At 45.8% G+C, this 20,281-nt stretch overlaps 2 protein-coding genes across 5 annotated transcripts in view; one reads left to right on the top strand and one right to left on the bottom strand.

Moving 5' to 3' along the window:
• The first annotated feature begins 441 nt into the window (after nt 1-441).
• Nucleotides 442-13,086, top strand: GET4 (guided entry of tail-anchored proteins factor 4). Of its 3 annotated transcripts, none has more exons than XM_074885708.1 (9): nt 442-713; nt 4,937-5,015; nt 5,444-5,525; nt 6,492-6,641; nt 8,362-8,455; nt 10,377-10,517; nt 10,601-10,676; nt 10,860-10,932; nt 11,721-13,086. In XM_074885708.1, exons 1-9 carry the CDS (start codon nt 559-561, stop codon nt 11,807-11,809), a joined length of 939 nt encoding a protein of 312 aa, XP_074741809.1. In that variant the 5' UTR covers nt 442-558; the 3' UTR covers nt 11,810-13,086. The 3 variants fall into 3 exon arrangements, with proteins under 3 accessions (XP_074741809.1, XP_074741808.1, XP_074741810.1); XM_074885707.1 differs by having other exon boundaries at nt 8,317-8,455; XM_074885709.1 differs by lacking the exon at nt 442-713 and adding an exon at nt 1,213-2,086 and having other exon boundaries at nt 8,317-8,455.
• Nucleotides 13,087-15,130: 2,044 nt separating this feature from the next.
• ADAP1 (ArfGAP with dual PH domains 1) overlaps nt 15,131-20,281 on the bottom strand; it is a 61,629-nt gene continuing 56,478 nt past the window's right edge. For both annotated transcript variants that reach the window (XM_074885866.1, XM_074885867.1), the window contains exons 8-11: nt 18,017-18,079; nt 17,581-17,652; nt 16,865-17,093; nt 15,131-16,458 (exon numbers count right to left, since the gene is read on the bottom strand). In XM_074885866.1, coding sequence (XP_074741967.1) covers nt 16,430-16,458; nt 16,865-17,093; nt 17,581-17,652; nt 18,017-18,079 — 393 coding nt within the window. In that variant the 3' untranslated portion in view covers nt 15,131-16,429. The remainder of the gene's footprint in view (nt 16,459-16,864; nt 17,094-17,580; nt 17,653-18,016; nt 18,080-20,281) is intronic.

Genomic DNA, 20,281 nt, shown 5'->3' with positions numbered 1-20,281 from the left:
TTGCTTGGTGATTTTTCAGCTGTGTGCAACACAATTGAGATGTTGGGGGGTTGGGCTTGTTTTTTAAAGCCAGTTTCCTCAGCTTTGCCCCTGTCCCTGAGCCATAGCCCTACTCGGCTCACTTCTGTCTGCAATCCACGGACCCACCCTGGACTTTTTATATCCTCCTCTCTCCCCGGGGTTACTGGCCGGTTGTGCGGCACAGAACCAAGCTTTGCGCAGGCCCCAGCCCTCGGGGGTTTCTCCGACGCCGTTTCTAGCCAGCCTCGAGGCCCGGCACCTCCCCCTTCGGCGGAGCTTGTTCGCAGAGGGAGGCCGGTTTCGGCCCCGGCCGGGGGTGCCCTCCTGCCCGCCTTCGCCAGGCCCCCCCAGACCGCCCAGGCGCCCCGCCCCCGGGGCGCCACGTGACGCACGCGCCGCCGCGCAGCCGCGTTTCCTGAGCCTCGCCGGCCGCCGTCGGAGCGGGCGGAAGCCGGGCAGCGAGGGGCGACGCCGCTCCGGGGCTGCGTGCGTCTGCGCCCGCCTTCCCCTCCCCTCCCCTCCCCCTCCTCCGCGTTGATGGCGGCGGCGATTATGGCGGCGGAGCAGGAAGCCGCGAAAGGCGGCGGCAGGAACCGCGGCGGCGTGCAGCGCGTGGAGGGCAAGCTGCGCGCCAGCGTCGAGAAGGGCGACTACTACGAGGCGCACCAGATGTACCGGACGCTCTTCTTCAGGTAGGGCCCGGCGCGGCCCGCCGCCCTGCCCCTCCCCCGCCCGGCCTTCCAGAGCCTTCCCACGCACTCTACCCTGCTGCCGCCCGCCGCGCCCACGCCCGCTCGCCATTGGCCGCCGCTTCTGCCCATCTTCGCCTCCCGCTCCCTCATTGGGCCTTGGGGGGGCGGGGTGGGGCGGGTACGTGCCGCGAAGGGTAGGGTGAGCGGCGCTGGCCCAAGCGGGGCCCGGGCCCGGCCTGGGGGCAACGGGCGGCCTGCGGGTCGCTGCGGCCCGGCCCGGCCGGCTCCCCCTCCCTCAGGCCCGGCCGCCGCTGCAGGGGCGCGGTGATTGTGTGAGCGGGCCTGGGGGCGACGCGGGGACCCGCTGTTCGCCGGGGTTTGAAGGTGAACTCCGACCGCGGGGCCCGGCGGCCCGGGCAGCCCGGCTGAGGAAGGCGGCGGCAGCGCACACGGCGGGGGCTCCCTGCCGCCGCCTCCCGGGACACACCGGCCCCTTGACATGCAGGGACCGCGTTGCGTCATACTTCCCAGAGGTCACGGACAGAGCTGGCTTCTGCCCCCCGGCCCAGACGTCTCTGGGCGGCCCGACGCCCCGAGGAGGCCGAGTGAGGCCCTCCCCTGCTAGGCGGGATGGCCTCGGGGTGCCTCCCCGGGCATCCCCTGGGGGCCCGGGTCCAGGCTCTCCCCCTGACCCTGGCTCCAGGGCTGTCCATGAGCTCTTCAAGCAGGCACTCTCTGAACAGCCTCTGGTTTGCCAGCTTATTTTAAACGTCAGCCTGGCTGAGAAGTAGATTGTTTCAAGGCTTTAAGGTTTTTGTTTCAGGATTTTAAGGTTTTGTTCAGATTATTGCTCAGCCGAGAGACAGGGCTGCTTTGCTGCACAGTAGTCACCCTCTGGTACAGCTTCTAGGAAGGGGCGGCTCTCAGGATGGTGAGAATCACCTGCACGGAGGAATGTTATTAGAATTATTTCTAGTTGGTGTAATGTTTGTGTACATAACAAAGACTAGGTAGAGCAGTCCCATTTGTTCAGAGATACTACTAGTGCCTGTTATGTCATAAGAAGCTTTTATTGCAAACCTGTAGATTTTATTTTACTTTCCACATCCACCATAACTTACAGTGGTCACCCTTTCGCTCATCAAAATTTACAGTGTAGACCCTTGCTTTCAGGGGCACAGAATAAAGTATTATTTCTAGGGGCTTCCTTGGTTGGTCCCAGCTTTGTTCACCTGGGGTTCTGCTGGGGGAGGACAGATGGGAAAAGTGTCTTCTGAGTCTTGGTAGCTCACCTGTGCCTCAGCTGCCCTTGGAGCTCCTCCGAGTTGGAATGGGAACAGGCCTGTGGGTATCCCCTGAAGAACAGCAGCCAGGTATGTGGGGAGGAGAGTCTTTGTGCATAGTCTGCTACCAGTGTACCTTGCACAGTCTGCCCTCCCAAGCACCATTAAATTAAAGCAGTTGTGTTCTGCCGTAGCCTTCTGATGGGATCAGCAAGGGCACTGTCTAGGCCTTAAGACTTACATTGTATTTGAGAATAAATCTAAATTTACAACAAAGCATGGCCCATTTTATAGTAAGGGTTATGTGATGTGATGGCTGCAGTGGCAGAAGATGACTTGGCTCAGCAGGTCACTTCTCATCCAGTCTTCTGAATGTATTAACTCACATACTTTGCTTAAGCCTCCCTGAATTAATTTGGAATCAAAGATCCTGCCTTTTCCATTTTAAATGTAAGAGAAAGAAGGTGCTCAATTAAATGAAAAGGTGACATTTGCATAGCTGGGAAGAGCGTTTCCTTCTAGGCAGAAAGATGTAACAAGACTGTGAAACTTGTTTGGAAAGTCACTGAGGCCAAAAAAGAGTCCTGGATAGTCTTGTGTGTCCTCTGTAAAATGTATGTTAATGTCAACAGTTTTCCAGAGACACATTAACACAGAGTGAGGTGATCTCAGCTGTGGAATTGTAATTGGGATAGACGGTGCTTACTCGTTGTAAACAACGCTGGCCTCTAAAACATTTGTTCTGTCATGAGTTGCGTGTTAAACTTGAAATCCTGACTCAGAGTTTCAGAAGCCATAAACTGAGATGTATTTGAGGGTGGAGGAGGGGAAGAAGGGGAGGAGGAAAGATTATTGTAAGCCTGCTTCCTGCAGACTTCTTATCCCTCCTTGTGATCCCCAGAGCAGTTGGAAAACTGCTGTTGCTGCCTGACACCAGCAAGTCCTGTGCTCCTCCAAACAGGAGTACCTGGGGCAGTGTTGTTACTGCATGGGCTGACTGGCTTGAGCTCTGTTTATGATTTGGTGATTGAGTCAAACTTCCAAATTTAACATTCCTGTTACATGGATTTCTGTTTTCCTGATGCTTGTAGGTACTTTTTCTGGTATGAATAATCTGTTCCAGAATTTCTGTCATTCTGAATGCCATTTAGATCAATGATGTCATGAATATTTATTTTTATTAAAAAAACTTTTTAAATAAAAGATTTTTTTTAAAAAAGAAAGTATTTTAGATGGATTTTATATTGTAAAGCTGTTTTCAGCATCTTTTAGTATCTGCTGTAATAACTCCCAGAGTAGGAGCTCCCAAGTAACATTGGGAATCTACTGGAAGTAGAATTGTTGGAAGTTTGACACTGAGATTCAGAGTGAAACACCTAGAAGCAAACCTGGATGTGAGGCCAACTATTAAAGTGTTAGAGCTGCTGATCCGTTTGACTAACGTGCAGAGCATTTACTATGGTGATTGCAAATCTGAATTATTCCAAAAAACCACCATCCTGCCATCCATTATTACAGTTCTGCTGTTTTGGATAAAAGACCTTGGGGCTTTTGGAACATGGTGAGCAGGCTGGGAGGACTCTATCTCCTCGCTTGCTTGTGGTCTGATCTGATTTTACCAGTACGACCTGTCCCTGGGACTGCCAGGTGTGACAGGAACCTCACGTGCAGCACAGCAGCATGGTATCCACCGTATGCTTGTTTTCCTGCTGGTTAGTGTGACTGCCTCTGTGCCCACACTGTCTCACTGCTCCCTGGACAGCTTCAATCCCAGAACCACCAACCCCTCTCTGTTACCCCACAGGGACACTCGTGAATCAGATTTGCTGTACTGGGGGCCTTGCTGCTGCAGGAGGCTGCTCTGACTGCCGAGAGCAGAGAGGGGTGAAGTAGGGGCACAGCACGACCAGGTGTTGTAGCGGACAAAACTAATATTGCAGATAGTAAAGCAGTGTGGTAAAACTGATGTCTTACTGGTTTGATGTGAGCAAATTGGTTGTTGTTATTAACTACTCAGAAAATGGGACATTTTGAGAAGCAGTTAAGAGAAATGGAAATTGGAAACTATCTGCTGCCACACCTTAATTGCATTTATAAGAAACGCTGTGTTTGTAATCTAGAGATGTGACTATCCAAGGCCTTTAGTACCGATGATGTGCAGGAGGCTGCAATCACAGCACCATAGTAAGAGGCTCCTGCTCTTGAGGGAACCATTGAGAATAAATTCTTTTATTCTTCATTTCTTGGTTAACTCTTAAGTGAGGAAGGTGGAAGCTGCAGCAGATGTGTTTTGAAGCATTATATTTGAGGGACCAGACTTGTTTCTATTTATGTATTGGTGACTCTCTATAGTGTTGCATGGTAAATCTTGCTGGCTGTTCTTACCTTACTGGAGCCCATCAGAGAGAAGCGACTTTGGTTCAGCAGAGGACTGGTATGTGGCTGGTGTCCCCTGGCAGAGAGTAGTAGTGGTCAGAGAGACTTAGAGCAGTGGAAAGGAGACATCCGTGAGGAGAGGGCTGGAGTCACTTGGGCAGCGCTGGGTGTGTGAGCTCTCCAGGGTGTATTCCGAAAACTGTTTCACTGGGACGGCTTTGGGTTTGGTAAAGGCTCTGATGTGACGTTCTGTGTGGTGTAGTTCAGTGCATTGGCATCTTTTGCTCAGGTGAATTCCTGGGATCATTTCCTTTTGTTTCAGCCCAAATTGGATTTGAAGCTCTTTTTGCATTCTTACACCCTTTGCTTGTATTCCATCAAGTCTGGAGCAGAAAACAAATCATAGCTTGCAGTTAAAGTTACATCATTATTGAAACTAACGCAATTTAAAAATAAATCCCTTATTGCCTTTATTTTAAATTTTAGTGATCTTTAATCCTTTAAATATAAGTAACTTTTACTTAGTTGTGGTAATTTTTATCAAGGCGTTGGTATTGTTTTCAGGTATATGTCGCAAGGAAAACATGCAGAAGCAAGAGAACTGATGTATTCAGGGGCTTTGCTGTTCTTTAGTCATAACCAGGTAAGCCACTGGTTTTGTGTGTGTGGTTTGGGGGGTGGGCGGGAATTGTTATTCCAAGATTTTGAGGAGTGAGTAGTGAATTCTCGATGGTAAATGTTTGGGGTAATTGGTTTGTAATCTTTTGTTTTATCTCTTTGTTGAGCCTTTCTCCACAAAGAAGGATTATGCCAAACTGGGACATAAAGCAGAAGTGTTTGTGAGCATCCAAACAATAATCATAACCACATTTGTTTTGCTGTCCTGGAGGCTTCTCTTTTGATGCCGTGAAATTACTATAATTTTTTTGTAAGGGAAGGTTGAGACTTGATACTGTGCCTTAGCTGTAGATGTTGATAAAAGTATTAAATCTGCCTCTGACAAAATTCTGGTTGATGTTTTCTTTTATGTACCGATATGTTCATTACTACCAATATGTGTCTGTTTTGTAGCAAAACAGTGCTGCTGATCTGTCCATGCTGGTTTTGGAGTCTTTGGAGAAATCGGATGCAAAAGTAGCAGATGACCTTTTAGGTGAGGTGACCTTTGTGCTCAGTTTGATGGTGTTTTAATGTGCTTTCACTTCACAGTGACTGTTGTTAACAGTCTTGAAACCTGGATTCCTTTCTATATGCCCTGCCACATGGCTAAGGGTTACCTTCATCATAGAAATGGACTGGGGGGGGACTTTATTAGAGAATAATGGATTCCCAATAACTTTGTGGGCATGCTTAGAACAAACATTGATGTCTTGTGACATTGTCCTTTCCTTGATGCAGCAGTAATGTATTGTCTGCACAGTTACTGATGTCCCCAGGGCTTCGTTGGATGGTGATTTCCTACCCGAGCAGTGTGGTAGTGTGCACATGATTTGTGATTCAGCTGTTCACAAGGAAATTTTTCTTGTTTGACTGTGAGTTTTGGTAAGCAGGCAATTCAGGGAGCCCTTTTTAAGAGCTGCCTGGCCAGACTACTGCTGCAGCATGGGCAAACCACTCCTATTAACAGCCTATGGATGGAGACAGATGGAGCAGTTCTTTGTTTACTTAGATCAGCTCTGACATTTTGTATCCCATCTATGACTTCTGGTGGTGTTTTTCCAAACTGCAGCCCTCTGTCCCTCACAGCTTCCCTATGAATGGCAAGCAGTCCCGGAACCTGCAGTCTTTCCTCCTCCTTGGAACTGCATGGTCCTCTGGGATATCCTGTCCCAAATGAGGAGACAGGGAAGCTGTCACCAGCTGACTGCAAGGCACAGCTTTTGGCTGTGGAGGAGTCATACGAATATTGCTGGCTGATAGATGCAAGATTGACTTGATGTATGAGAAGTGGCTCAAGCTCAAAGTCACTCTTTTCTAAGGTGGCTTATGGAGGTTGTTAAGGGAGCTTAAAGACACAATAGCACTGTAACTTAAATGTTCTTTCTTAAAGATGCACTAGAAGCAGCATTTCATTCTATTTCTACTAATGGTAAATATTTGTGAATCTTACTGTTTCTAGAAAACTTGGCAAAATTGTTTAGTTTAATGGATCCAAATTCTCCCGAAAGAGTGGCTTTTGTATCCAGAGCACTAAAATGGTCTAGCGGGGGATCAGGAAAACTTGGACACCCAAAACTACACCAGTTACTAGCAATTACCCTGTGGAAAGGTAAGAAAAATCAACAGGCTTTTACGTGTTTTCTTTTGAAAGTACTGAAAGTGGGATATTGTAAGAGATCTACTTTGGAAGTAATCTAAGGAAGCTGAGATGGAAATGACTGATGGAGTTCTGGTATTACCTGATTTTTGCAGTAACTTCAGCTTAATGTTACTAACAAAAACCTGGGGCTGTAGATCTGTATTAGTGCAAACCCCAAAACACAACTGCTGTAAAGCTGTCTGTAGAAGGAAGGATGATCCTTTAGACATTGAGGTAGTTTAATTGAGTCATTAGGAGGAAGTTTGCTGGGGAGCAAAGCTGTTCTGTTGTGGGTTTTTTGTCTTTAAATCCTGGATAAACATGATAAAGATTGAAATACGTCACCTAGCATCCAAAACTGTCTTTGGATCAGTAATTAGGTGCTTTTTGAGACATTGACCACCAGGCTTATTCTGGAATGAATGCTGTTGCCTTCTATTTATGTGGAATTTTATCACTTGTGATGGGATGTAAGATAAACCAAAAATGCTCTAGGTAATTATTTTAGTTGTGGATGATAGCCAGTTTTTAAAGTCTTATGTTCAAAACATAACAAAGGTAAGAGCGAACAGTTGAATAAATGCCATCTCTTCTGTGGTTTCTTGTGAATTAATAACTGTGCAAGATGATTGTTTGTTTATTTTAAATTTTTCAGTAGCTACAAAGTGATGAGAGTGGTTTCATGTAACAGTCCTGACCCAATGGTCAACATTCCAGTTTACTGCCTTTCTGCGTGCCATAGGCAATCCCGTAGCTGTTCTCATGGGACTTAACGTTAGTTTGGTGGCTGCCGCCAGCCAGAAAGGGAGGATTTTCCTCAGAGCACTTAAGTTAGAAGCTGAGATACGATTAGGATAGAAACAGTTGCATTCTGAAAGTAAAAATCCCCATTTTGTAGCTGTCTGCTCACTGTTCTTTTGAAGAGCAAAACGCGTACGTTTTCTTAGTCTGTAGTTTTTGAGAGCTTCATCAGAAAAGGCTCAGATTTTTAAAACAAAGCTTTTAAATTCCAAAAATTAGCAGCTGTCCAGTTTTGGTTTGTCATTGCAGTGATTTTGCGTAATGCTTTGCTTCAAGTTAAGTTCTAACAAATCATTGCCATTTCTTATACCTTTTTTTCCTCTATAATTGCTGTTCTATTCAGCATATGGAAGCAATTTTAATTTTGATAGCAAGAGTGGGCTAAGCTAAAAATAGGAAATGCCTGCTTTCTGTGCACTTAGAAAGAAGGACACTGAAGTTGCTGTTTGACTTCTTGGTACACATGGTCTAATATGGAACTTCTTGATTCTTTTCCTAAGCACTGATGGTGCACATGAACTGTCAACATGCAGTTAGAGGAAATGATACGACAGCAGCTTAAGCTCTTTGTCCCAGTGGTTCTGTTTTGGGTGGCATTGAATAAACTGTATTTAATAGCAGTTGTTCACATGTATTTAGGATAACATTTATTATATCCCTCTATAACTTGTCTGTAACTTATAAAGGAAAAAGCCCACTCTCTTTGCTAGTTGTCTTGTTTATATGCTATGTGTGTAGCTCTTGTCCTTTTACCAGCTATAGTGTACAAGCCTAACAAATTTGTTTTTATGTTCAGGTATGATGAACTGATTTCTTAAAAGCCATTTTCTTTTTCCTTTTATAGAGCAAAACTATAGTGAATCTCGGTATCACTTCTTGCACTCCACAGATGGCGAAGGATGTGCAAATATGCTAGTAGAATACTCCTCGTCCAGGGGATATCGCAGTGAGGTGGACATGTTTGTAGCACAGGCAGTACTACAGTAGGTGTTAAACCTTTTTTAACTATTTTGCTAAGATGACGCTGTGTTTGAGGCCAATCTAATTTAATCATGATAACTATAGGCTAACCATGCATCCTTTTCAAAAGAAACTGTGAAACTGGCCAGAGCTCCTGAAAATCGCTTTGTATGGTAGTAACAGGAGAAAACCATCTCAAAACAGCTGTGTTGAATTGGTCATATTGGGGAGAGAAGAAAAAAAAAAAAAAGCCCAAAACCATATTAAGGTCAAAACCTGAAATCATGTTAATTGCCTGAAGAATTAATGTAATCTGTTTGACCCTGAAAGCACAGTTCTTAGCTTTGTTAACACCACTTCATGTCTAGTTAGGGCTTACTTTTTGATGTTTTTACTAAGACAGGACCTAAGTAGGCTCTATATTTACTTTTAGCATAGTGCTTGCTCTCAGTCTCATTGTCTTAAGAGACAGTTTGTCTCAGATCACCCTGGTCTGTGAGCAGCAGTGCAATGGTTCCTGGTTTGACAGAGTTGCTGGTGGCTTTCACTTACTTTAGGCATTTATTTTGTAGGATGTGGGAATGCAGGCTATTATGTGCCTTTCATGTACAATTAAGGTTGACAAAGCCAATCTGACTGCGTTCAATCAGCTGATGGCTTTCTTCAGTCAGGGAAAGCAGCTCATGGAGGAGTCTGAGGAGGAGGTGGAGACAGGACTGTGCAGCAGGGAGTCAGGCAGAGAGTAGGTGTTGGGGGAGAGGGAGGAGGTGAGAGCAAGTCTGTCTCTCTTCTGGCAGCAGTGAGCTGTCATGTCAGATTTGTCCTGCTTTCCATAGCTGGTTGATATAGATTGCAGTGATTCTGAGCAGTAGAAAATCCTTTATGGAAATCCAGTATATGCAGGACTCTTAAACAATTTTATGGGGCTTTATTCTGGAGGGGGGAAAATTCTGGGGAGAAGTTATGAGTAAGAGATTATTTTTTCAGTATTTATACAGCACTACTACCGCATCCCTTACTGGCCTATATCTCAGATACTGTACTAAATCCTCTTACATAGCAGTTTATACTCTAATGAAAATAATTGCAGTTCCTTGCTCAGCAGTAAGGCAGAAGAGCCCAATGCCCTTGCACGTGTGAGGGTACAGAATTGGAGGCCAGCCTGCGACCAAAAATGAGACTGCACGTGGCAGCCTTCCCAGTGCTTGCTGACAGCATTTGTCCCAGATAAAGTCTCTTGTTAAGCCTGTGGGACTTGCAGAGATTGCCAGTTAAATTAACTTAACTTGACCTGAACAAAGATTTGATCAGTTTGGGAAATCGATCTGTTAACCAGTGATAAAGGGCTTGGGAGCTCAAAGTGTAGCTTTATTATGAGACTTTCAGATATGTGTGTCAAGCTTATTAGTGGTGCTGATGCTATGTTGTTTTGAGGTAGTGCTAATAGAAGGACAGACACATACTGCAAGGAGATGTGTTTGGGAGTGGATGGAGCCAGGAGAGAGGTCTTTAATTTGGTTTTTGCCTCAGCATAGTAATCTCTGGACCAGTAAATGCAATATCATGTTTAATTTGAATTACGTGGTGGCTAGTCTTTCCACATTTTGATTTAATTGATGCCCTCTTTTAGTAACCGTCCTGTATACAGTCTGCTTAGATCTTGGTTAATCTCATTCTATTAATGTTTAATGTCAGTTCTCCCTCCCAACCCACTTATTCCACAATGTATTCTAGTAGTGCTTTTCCCCTTCCTCGGTTGATAGCCAAAGCACTGCCAAAGATGTACATCTCTACCAGTTAGTTTTTGCCATCAGTTTAAGCCTGAGATGGCTTCTGTGCACAAATGAACTAGAGATTGTTGAGCTTTTGGTTTCCCTTTTCTGCATGTAAAACTACTTCTCTGCCTGTTATTTTTAACTTGCCCTGTTCTGTTTCCTTTTGCAGATTTCTCTGCTTAAAAAATAAGACCAGCGCATCAGTTGTTTTTACGACATACACACAGAAACATCCTTCAATAGAAAAGGGTCCACCCTTTGTTCAACCACTGCTAAACTTCATCTGGTTTCTGTTATTGGCGGTTGACGGGTACAGTCTGATTTTCCTCATGTTGTTCTTGGTTTCCTTTTCAGTTGTTACTGAGATTACATTTTTGGTTGTTTCCTTTCTAGAGGAAAACTAACAGTATTTACAGTATTGTGTGAACAGTATCAACCTTCACTGAAAAGAGATCCCATGTATAATGAGGTGAGTTACTCATAGTTGTAAACAGGATTGAACCTACAGAATTAAATAATAGCTGACTGTCTCCTGTTTTGTGACTTGTAGATAGGAGTCAGTGATCTAGCTTGTGTGGTGTGACTGCTGCCCATGGTATTTCTACCTGTAAATGAAGTAGCTGACGTTGTTCTTCATCCTGTGTCGTTTCAGTACCTAGATAGAATAGGACAGCTTTTCTTCGGTGTTCCGCCCAAGCAGACATCGTCCTATGGAGGATTACTAGGTAAGGTTTATGCTGACAGTTGTTTATAGATACCACCAGTCTTTTCAGAGCAGTGGCTTATATAAAACAGCTGTGCTGGAAACAGATAATTTGTTCTAATGAATATATCATTTTTTTCATAGACTGTAGAAACCGTCCCTACTGAATTGCTTGCATGTGAAATTAATTTGGTGAAGCTAATAGACTTTTCATCTTTGAGAAGGGGAGAAGCATGTAAATGATTCTTACGGTTAATTATTGACGTTATGGTATAACTTCCAAATGTAAAGAAAAATCATATTTGTATTAAAGCTTAATTTCCTTATGCTTCAGTGGCTGATTTTCCTTAAGTCAAGTCTGGGACTTTGGTAGAGATCTAACCAGTGCTGATATAAAATGAGTGTTCCTACAGTAGGAGTTCTGAAATTAATACTGCCCTACTACAAGAAATGAAAGGGAATAGAGAAATTCAGCCCTCACTTCCTGGCTCTTGAATAAAATGTGAGCAAATTGAACTGGATTACTTTTGTAAAATCAAACTTTTTTTTCCTTGAGAATTAAGCTTTTTGTTTGTAAACTGACTTGCTTTACATGCAAATGTCAATTCACTGATACCCAAAGTTTGATGAAATACTAATGTCTTGCTGAGGGAATACTAATGTCTTGCTGAGGCTTTTTGACTTCAAAATTCTCCGTTTTTTTTAATTATTGAGATCTGCAACCTAGCAGGATGGAAGGAGAATAGTTTAAAGTTTTTGAGACAAGAATGTAAAACTTAACAATTTTGACTGTCCTGTATTTTATTCTAGGAAACCTTTTAAACAGTCTGATGGGAACTGGAGAAGATGATGACACAGAAGATGGTCAGGAAGATAGCAGTCCCATTGAGCTCGACTGAAGGTGGTTGTCATTGGGTGCCGTGTAAATCTGATGATTCGATGACTCCAAAGACAGTTTTGGAATTTGAATCCTGCAGTTGTTTCTTGGTGCCTAAAAGGGCTCCTCTGGTCTTTTAGAAATGGTTGCTGAAATGTTTATAATGTTCGGTCTATATTATTTATGTAAAAAAAGAAAGAAACCAACAAAAAGTAGCCAAATGAACCAATCGGAGCAATTGTTAGCAGGTTTCCGATACAGCGGCTGGTGACTTTGATTAAAATATAGTCTTCTACGGTTTCTGATGCAGTATTCCCTTTTGCACAGTAATTCAATAAAGCATAAATATGGGTCTTGTACTTCACGGCCTACCCAATACTGTCTTTGTTGCAAGAAAGCTTCCTTGACCTCTGCCACCTCCAAGGAAGATCTTGAAAGGCAGGGTGATCAGTTGAATAATTTATTTGCGAGGCTGGTGCCAAAAGTACTGTGAGATGAGCCAAGCAGCATAATTTGAGATGCCCATCCAAGAGACATTGATACCAAGAACTCGCTTCCACTGCCGTGAGTAACATGCACGCCATTCATACTGCCTTTCACTCAACTTAAGGTCTGGTTCTGGCCGAGCCCACGTGTGTGTTTAGCCGATATACTTCCTGAAAAGCACAAGATTGAATTGCTCTTGAGTAAAAGCCTGTCAGTGGAACATAGGGAATTGGCTTCCATGTGGATCTCTCTTGCCTAGGTATAAAAATTTGGCATCTAAAATACCTCCTCTGGCTTGTGGCTCTACTCCTTTGGAACAGATTCTATTTCGGTGTAAGTTCACAACCATACGTAAAGGCAATGGTGTTACAGTGAATGAAATGAAATGATTTGCCGTGAGCAATGTATGTGTTTGAACTGCAGCTGTATGTAAAGAAAAGGGATACTGCAGAACTTTTGGTTCTTTATGATATATTTATTTTTCTTGGGTGATTGATTCATTTAACACTTTCTGTAAAAGAATAAATCAATGAATAATGGAGTAACTTCAACCCCAGTGGTAGGCATAGCCATTCTACATCTCCTCTTTAATGCAGCACAGTGGATGTCAGTGGTACAGTGAACAGATGAAATGGTGGGGAAACGCTTTATTTTTTCACGATGAAAATAAAAAGGCTTAGATTAATAAACAGCAATCATGCATGGGGGAGGGAGGGATTAATACAAATTTATTGACTGTATGAAAAAGAAAAGGCATTGAAAGGAAGACTTTGTGTTAATTGTGAAGTCTCAAATAAACACTTTATACCAGGATGTGTGATGTTGCTGCTTTCTAAGTTTTATGAGCACAGATCTTGCTTTCTTTGCTATTTTTTTTTCCCCTCTTCATTTGCCTGTGGCTCATCCGGACCTCAGTGCTGCAGCTTTATCTCTGTCAGTGAGGGCCTAGCTTTAGTCGGGTATTGTAATGGCTGGAGCCGGTGTGGATTGCTTTGATTTGCAGCATGTTCAGCAGAGAACCCCTACCCGGATGATGCCGCAGACATGTAATAAATGCTCGGGGACGCTGGCAGAGGCCAGAGCCATGTCACTGCCTTTGGCCGCCACCGGACGTGCCTGTTCTGGGGCAGCTGAAGGTGCCCAGCAGCGTGTCCTGCGTTCGCAGTTTCTGTGCTCACCTTGGCTGGGCCAGGTCCAGGCTGCTGCCACCCCCAGCAGCCCCCTGATTTGGACCTTCCATGGGCCCAGCCCGAACCCCAGCTGGCCCATGGGCGGGTGGGCTATGTACAGAGTCATTGCAACAGCCCAGACGTGTGTAGAACATGTACACAAACAGCCTTTTGTGTATATCATAATTTATAATTAATTGTATAGCATATATAGTATGAATTATATTTGTCTTAATTATACACCCACACAATCTTTATAACTAGCACTGAACACAATGAGCCTAGCTCATGCTCTCCCTGCTTCTGACACACGTGTGTTTTCAAGTGTGACAGTATGTGTAAAATAGAAATACTTTTAATATAAATTCAGTATCTATAGTTATGCATACACATGCATGAGGATATATGTTATATGCAATATAGTGCTCTTGAATTTATAATATATACTTTATACCTATATAAAAAGCATGCACGTGTGTATATAATACATAATTAAATATTTTATAAATTTACAATTATAAGAAGTCTATATACAGACATGTATGAACTACATTTAGCTTACATATTTGCAAATTAAATATGTATGTCTAATGATAGCTACATATATACATGTGTTCATACGAACTATATGCAGCTCATACACACGCCCTCAGATAAAAGTGTATTATATATTATGCTGTATCTACTGTATCTATGCTTATAGCTGTGTCTGTGAATATTCAACAGCTCATAGAATTTATTTCTATATTACTAAGATCTAATTTTTGTGCGTGCATACATAAATATGAGTATTATATATAAAATATATAAGATATACACACATACACAAATAAGTATAATGTATAGTGTGTTATATAATACGCTGTCCTGGTTTCAGCTGGGCTAGAGCTGCTTCTTGGTAGCTAGAACAGTGCTGTGTTTTGGAATCAGAATAGGATTTAGTATGAGAAGAATGTTCACAATGCACTGACGGTTTTAGTTGTTGCTAAGAAATCAAAAACTTTTCAACTTCCCATGTCCTGCCAGTGCGCAGATGCACACGAAGCTGGGAGGGAGCAGAGCCAGAGCACTGGGCCCAAAGTGGCCAAGGGAATGTCCCCTATCACAGCGTCACGCTCCGTGTGTAGGTGAGGGTTCATCCGGACACTCGCTCTCGCTTCCCGGATTGCAGTCTTGCACTTCTCTCTTCTCTGGGCTCACTGGCTTGGAACAGGCTGGGCATCAGTCAATGCATGGTGAGCAATCACATTGCGCATTACACCTTTGTATTTTCTGTTATTACTATTATCATTATTTTTCTTTTATTTCAATTATTGTTTTTATCTCAACCTACATGTCTCCTTACCTTTACCCCTGTAATTTGCACCCATCCCTGCGGCAGGGGAGGGTGAGCAAGCAGCTGCGTGGTGTTTGGCTGCTGGCTGGGTTTAAACTAGGATGTATACATAAATAGGTGTGTGTAGTTTATATATTTACCTGGTATACACACAAACACACCTGTGTGTGCAGCTGCACCCCACCCCCCCGCCATTGCCCTGAGCAGCCAGGGCAGGAGGGACCCAGATGGTTTTTGTGGTTGTCCTGCACCCCCAGGGCTCTGCCAGCACCGTTACTACTTGTTTTCATTTACTGTTTTTTAACCCCACCTCACCCCCTCCCCGCCCCCCCCAGCACCACACGGCCACAGCTCTGACATAATAATTTATTGGTTTGAATGACATTTAGTACCACAGTTGTCTTACCAGTGACAGAACAAATGCATACAGCCGATGAGATGCTCTCATTTACACACACCAACGTAAGAAACGCATCGGACAGGTCAGTGTCTGGGGCTGGTACTTCAGCAGACGCCAGAAATTTCATTTTGGGGTAAAAATCCAGCACATGGTGTGCAGGTCCCAGCCCGCCTGCCCCGACCGCAGGAATTACAGTGCTCAACACAGCGCTGAAACGTCACTTCAAGCAGCTTTTTTTTTTTTTTTTTTTGGCGGGGGGGGGGGGAAAAAAAATCAACAAAAAAATTGAGAGAATTATTGAAAAAAAAAAAAGTGCAACCACCAGTCTGGAGAAGCAACGTGCCATCGGCTGGAGGGACGCACCTGCCAGGGCTGGGCTGGGACAGGCTTTTGTAGTGCCTGTCAGCAAAACTGCACCTAAAGCTCAAACCCCCCCAAACCACACCATGCTCCCAAAATGGTGTGAACCCCCTCAAACCATAAAACAGGAACAACCCAGGGGGCAGATCATGGGCCCCAGCCCCAAAAGCTTTGCTTGCCCAGCCTCATCTCGTGGCTCAGTGTCCCCCCCACACTGGACACCCCCTCCTTTGTGCCCTTCGTTAAGCAGTAACGAGGCTTATTTCCTCCATTTCTAACTCCCATTTGACCCTAGCCTGGGTACAGCACCACCACCTCTCCCCAGGGGAGGTGATTTACTGACCATTTACCCCGATGCTGTCGGGAGGCTCAGCCATCTCGCACATCACCATTTCGGGTGGTTCCAGGTTGGTGCTTCACATCCCACGAGGACGTCACCACTCAGGGACTCGCAGCCCCCCACAGAAGGGGCTGGCAGAGACCTGGGGCTGTGGGGATGCTCAGTGCCAGCCCCCGGCGACCAGCTCGTGGGGAAAAGCCCCATCTCCCCCCGAGATGTGCCAGCAACAGTCTTCACCATCCCGCTGAAGCTGGGTGGGACCCCCCTTTCAGCAGGTGTGGGGTGACGGGGTCACAGGACCACCCGTCCCAGCGGCACATCCCGTGGAGCGGCCACAGAGCTGAATTTCGGGATGGATCAACATCTTCTCCGACATTTCACTGCCGCCCTTCTTGGTTTCCAACATGATCAAGTGAATGATGAGGGGAAAGGGAAGTATTATTATTATTATTACTGTTATTATTATTATTCATTATTTTTAACATTTCAAATAAAACCACGTTGTGTTGTAAACAGAAGCTCACTCCTCAGGTCTGCCCAGCCAGTCCCAGCTAAGGTTTATGTTTGAAATGGGCTTCCACTGAAAGAAAAAAACAGAGAAAATAAAGTTAAAAGTAGGACAAGCACTGGCAGGCAGCAACAGCCTGGCACAAGCCCACCCTGCGGATGGCCCTTGTCTTGCTGTTGCTCCTTGGCTCTGATTATCCTTATAACTGGGTGACTGATCATCCTTGTAGCACCATAGACATCATGCCAGAGGTGATGAAAAGGGAAGGCTATCGTCCTCCTTCTCCTCCCAGCGTGAGCCCCTCTCTGCTTGGACAGCCTTTGCATTCTCCCTGGGCTGGGGAAGGGCTGCCCCGCTCACACCACACAGGAGGGAGCGATGCGGCCGCATCCCCGATCTCCCTCCATCCAGCCCGTCCTCTAACGCACAGGAAATAAAGGGGCCGAGGCTGATCTCCAGCCCTCACCAGCAAACACACCTGCGTATTCCTGAGGCAGCATCGGCCGACTTATAACTTTCTGAAAAGTCGTAATCCACTCCAGCTGGTCATCCTCTGTCTCGCAGGCAAAGAGGAATTTCCGATCTGGGGTGACAATGGTGATCCCGTGCTGCCAGTGGTTTCCCTGTGTGGATGGCGGGAGCCCTTCCAGGACCTTGTAGCTGTTTTCCTTGCTCCCAATAAAAACTTCCCCTCTAGCAAAGGCATCCTAGAAGACAGCGGAGCGGTCAGGCAGGCTTGACTGTGAAGGGGAGCTCTGCGTCCTGGGCAGCCAGGACACAGCTCACCCTGCACCATCCAGAAGCCCCATCAGCAAAGTGCAGCAGCCAGACACCAAAAGCACCAGCCACCCCACAAAGCCCCACTCTAGCTCCTCCCAAGGGCACCCACAACGCGGGACCAACACCAGGGATCCAAAATTCAGCTGCAGAAAAATCTGCAGCTGGTCCACAGGGTTTCCAAAGCATTTTTGGGCGAATATCTGTGCACAGGGCTACTGCACACTGAACACCAGGCAGGTACACCTAGCAGTGATGGCTCAGTGCCCTCTTGGCTCTCCCATCAGCCTGAGCTTCACTGTATATTATTATTCTATTATTATTATCATCATTATTACTGTATATTATTATTCTATTGTCATAATTATAATTATTACATATTATTCCCAGCAGACAGCCCAGGCACCTTCATCTTACCAGGGGATCTTTGAAATACATGAGCCGTCGGTCATCCATGGTGAACCATCGCTTCTTGAATCCCTCTGTTTGCTGAAGAGTCAAAAAATGCCAGATTACACACCAAAGCAGCACAGCTCCTCTCTTATCAGGCATGACCCAGGAGTATCAAGGCACTCGGAGGAGCCCGACGGGCTGGGGGAGCTGGGAACAGGTGGCTTCTGGGCCACCGTGAGCCACCACACCAGGGTCTGTGAGATGGGGTGGTTGGTGTGTGAAGTGGTTTTGCATTTTTTAAATGTTTGCTCCCGGGTGAGGAAAGTCTATTAACACATTCACGGCGTTAATGCTTTGCCTCTCTGGCAAGCGTGGGTTTGTCCCACCAGCAGACCCTTCTCAGCCCTGTACAGAGCAAGACTCATGTTTAGATGGACCGCAGGAACATTTTATATCCTACCTTTGGCCCCGTTTTCTCCATGTACCCTTCCTTCAGGTAGTTTCTAGAAAGCTTTGGCACCAGCTGGAGCAACCAAAGAGGAGAGAAAAGAGAGCAGCGTCAGATGGAGGGAGGTGGGGGGTCACCAGGCATGTGGGGCAGGGCTGGGGTGCCTGGGAAGGAAATCCCACGTGGAGCTCACCCCCGGCCCTGAGCCCACCCGACGGCTCTGGCTGAGCACTTCGGTCCCACTCCCCCAAAGCACTCAGAAGAGGTGGGTGCAGAAACATGAAGCATCTCTGAGCACTTTGCCAGCAAAGCCAGCAGCCTCCAGAGGAAGCCCCCGCGCCAAATCCCACATCACCGGTCAGCTCTGGCAATGCACCTCCTCCACCAGACACAGTGGGAGCTCCTCACACAAGCTCAAGTACGATTTGCCTGTAAAACCCCGTTAACACACGCTGCCTGTGCACTACCCCTGCCTGCAGATACTGCTGACAACAGCTACCAGCGCCAGGGATATTTTTAACGCTGCTTCGCAAAGACAAGGCAGTAGCTGCGAGATCTTTGCAGATGCCTCTAAAAGCCTCTTGAAAGATGAGTCTCACCAAAAAGAGGGCTGACAAGCCTGACCACACGACTCCCCACCCCTGCTCCTGCCTTTCATTTGAACAGGTTATTAATGGCTCCACTTGCCAAACCACACTCCAACAACACCTAACTCCGCCCAAGAGCAGCTCTCATTGAGCAGGCACATGCTTGTAGGGCAAAGACACCCCAAAATGCAACAGCCCAAAGAATCACAGCACTGTTCCGCAACAGCCAGGAGCATCTTTGTCTCGAATGCTTCATCATGGGCAGCAAAGGGCTCTGCAACATTCATAGCCCCGGTGCTTCACTCCTGGGACAGGGCTGATGACACTTTGCTAAGCCAGGAGCTCATCACCTGTGGCAGAGACGTTCCTCCACCCTGTAGATGGGTCCTTGAAGCATCCTTCAGAGACCGTCACTCCCTGGGAGCTGCAGTGGCAGCCTGGGCATCCTCAGGGTGATGTGAGAAATTTATAACTCTCTACCGCATTTAACCTGGCTCCTGTTTACTTTTAATGCCTTTTCATTTCTCTGACAGGCTAAAGGAATCATAAATTAGATGCTAATGATGGCAACACCCAGGATGGAGCTACTCGGGTACATAACCCAGTCTCTACAGAGGTCTTCCCAAGATGAATGCTATGAAGGGTTTGTTCAGTATTTCAATGTCATAAATTAAACCTCACTAAACATTACACTGCTCTGTTTCTCCCAAAGAATAACTGATGAGAAGGGGATGATAAGTAAAAATATAAATAGTGCATCTCCCACCAAAACTGCCAGGGGGTGAGCATATAAACACCCTCACCAACTGCTGGACAAACGGCAACTCCATCAAGGTCTGTGTGTTTTTTTGGGGGCAATTTGATTCAGATGTGCCAACCAACTTTAACAGAAGTAGAAGATAGGGAAAGGGGTAGAAATGATTAAGGAAAATATACGCTGTACAGCAACAGTACTATAGCTGGCTAACGAGGCTCTTCTTATGGATTTTTGAATTTGTCTGGTTTAACTGGTCTGAAGTCCCTCACGGTGGGGATCGGATACCAGCTGTGGGACTGTTCTTCTTTACTCTCCCCATGGATGAGGACAGTGTCTGTGCATGGCTCTGACAGGAAGGCTTTGGCTCTGGGGCTCCTCGGGGTGCACAGGCAGCAGGGACAGAGCCACCTCAGCTCAGAGCCAGCCCCAGCCCCTGACCAGACCCCTCCCCGGTAATTAACGGAAGGCAGGTCATGCAATTAGATTTCAAAATCTACAAAGTCAAGGAGGTAACAGAGTAGTCAACAGCAATAACCAGTGACGTTACACACCAATTGCAGTGCAACTGCAACACAAGGCACTTGCTGTCAGCTTACATTAATACCGCCTCTAGTATTATATTAGCAAAAGGTAATGCAATTAGCAGTTCCAGCTCCCGGAAAACAAAAGACAGAGATTCATAAGACAGGCTGCATTGACCTCTACACAAGAACTCATTTCAGAGGCTCAGGTACAGCACTGACATTCTTCTGCCTTCATCTTTTCTACCTTTCAGCCTTTGTTTCAGCTTTTAACATTATAGCAACAACCTTTGCAAAAGACACTTATGGCTTCTGTACAGGTGACAGTGCTGGAGTTACTCATACACACAGCTCCCGTTTTGAGGGTGAACACGTGTGCATGCACACGCACATGGTTTCCAAGGCTGGATGT

The sequence above is a fragment of the Strix uralensis genome, chromosome 16 (assembly GCF_047716275.1).
Source record: "Strix uralensis isolate ZFMK-TIS-50842 chromosome 16, bStrUra1, whole genome shotgun sequence".
In the NCBI taxonomy this organism is placed as follows: domain Eukaryota; kingdom Metazoa; phylum Chordata; class Aves; order Strigiformes; family Strigidae; genus Strix; species Strix uralensis.
Note: the sequence above shows the minus strand (reverse complement) of the source record. Positions and strands in the feature narration are given on the sequence as shown.

Bases quoted from the DNA above. Each gene is read 5' to 3' on its own strand.
- GET4 (XM_074885707.1), top strand. From the start codon at position 559: ATGGCGGCGGCGATTATGGCGGCGGAGCAGGAAGCCGCGAAAGGCGGC. The intron at 8,456-10,376 runs GTAGGTGTTAAA...TTCCTTTTGCAG, and splicing joins GTAGCACAGGCAGTACTACA to ATTTCTCTGCTTAAAAAATA. The intron at 10,518-10,600 runs GTACAGTCTGAT...TTTCCTTTCTAG, and splicing joins CTGTTATTGGCGGTTGACGG to AGGAAAACTAACAGTATTTA.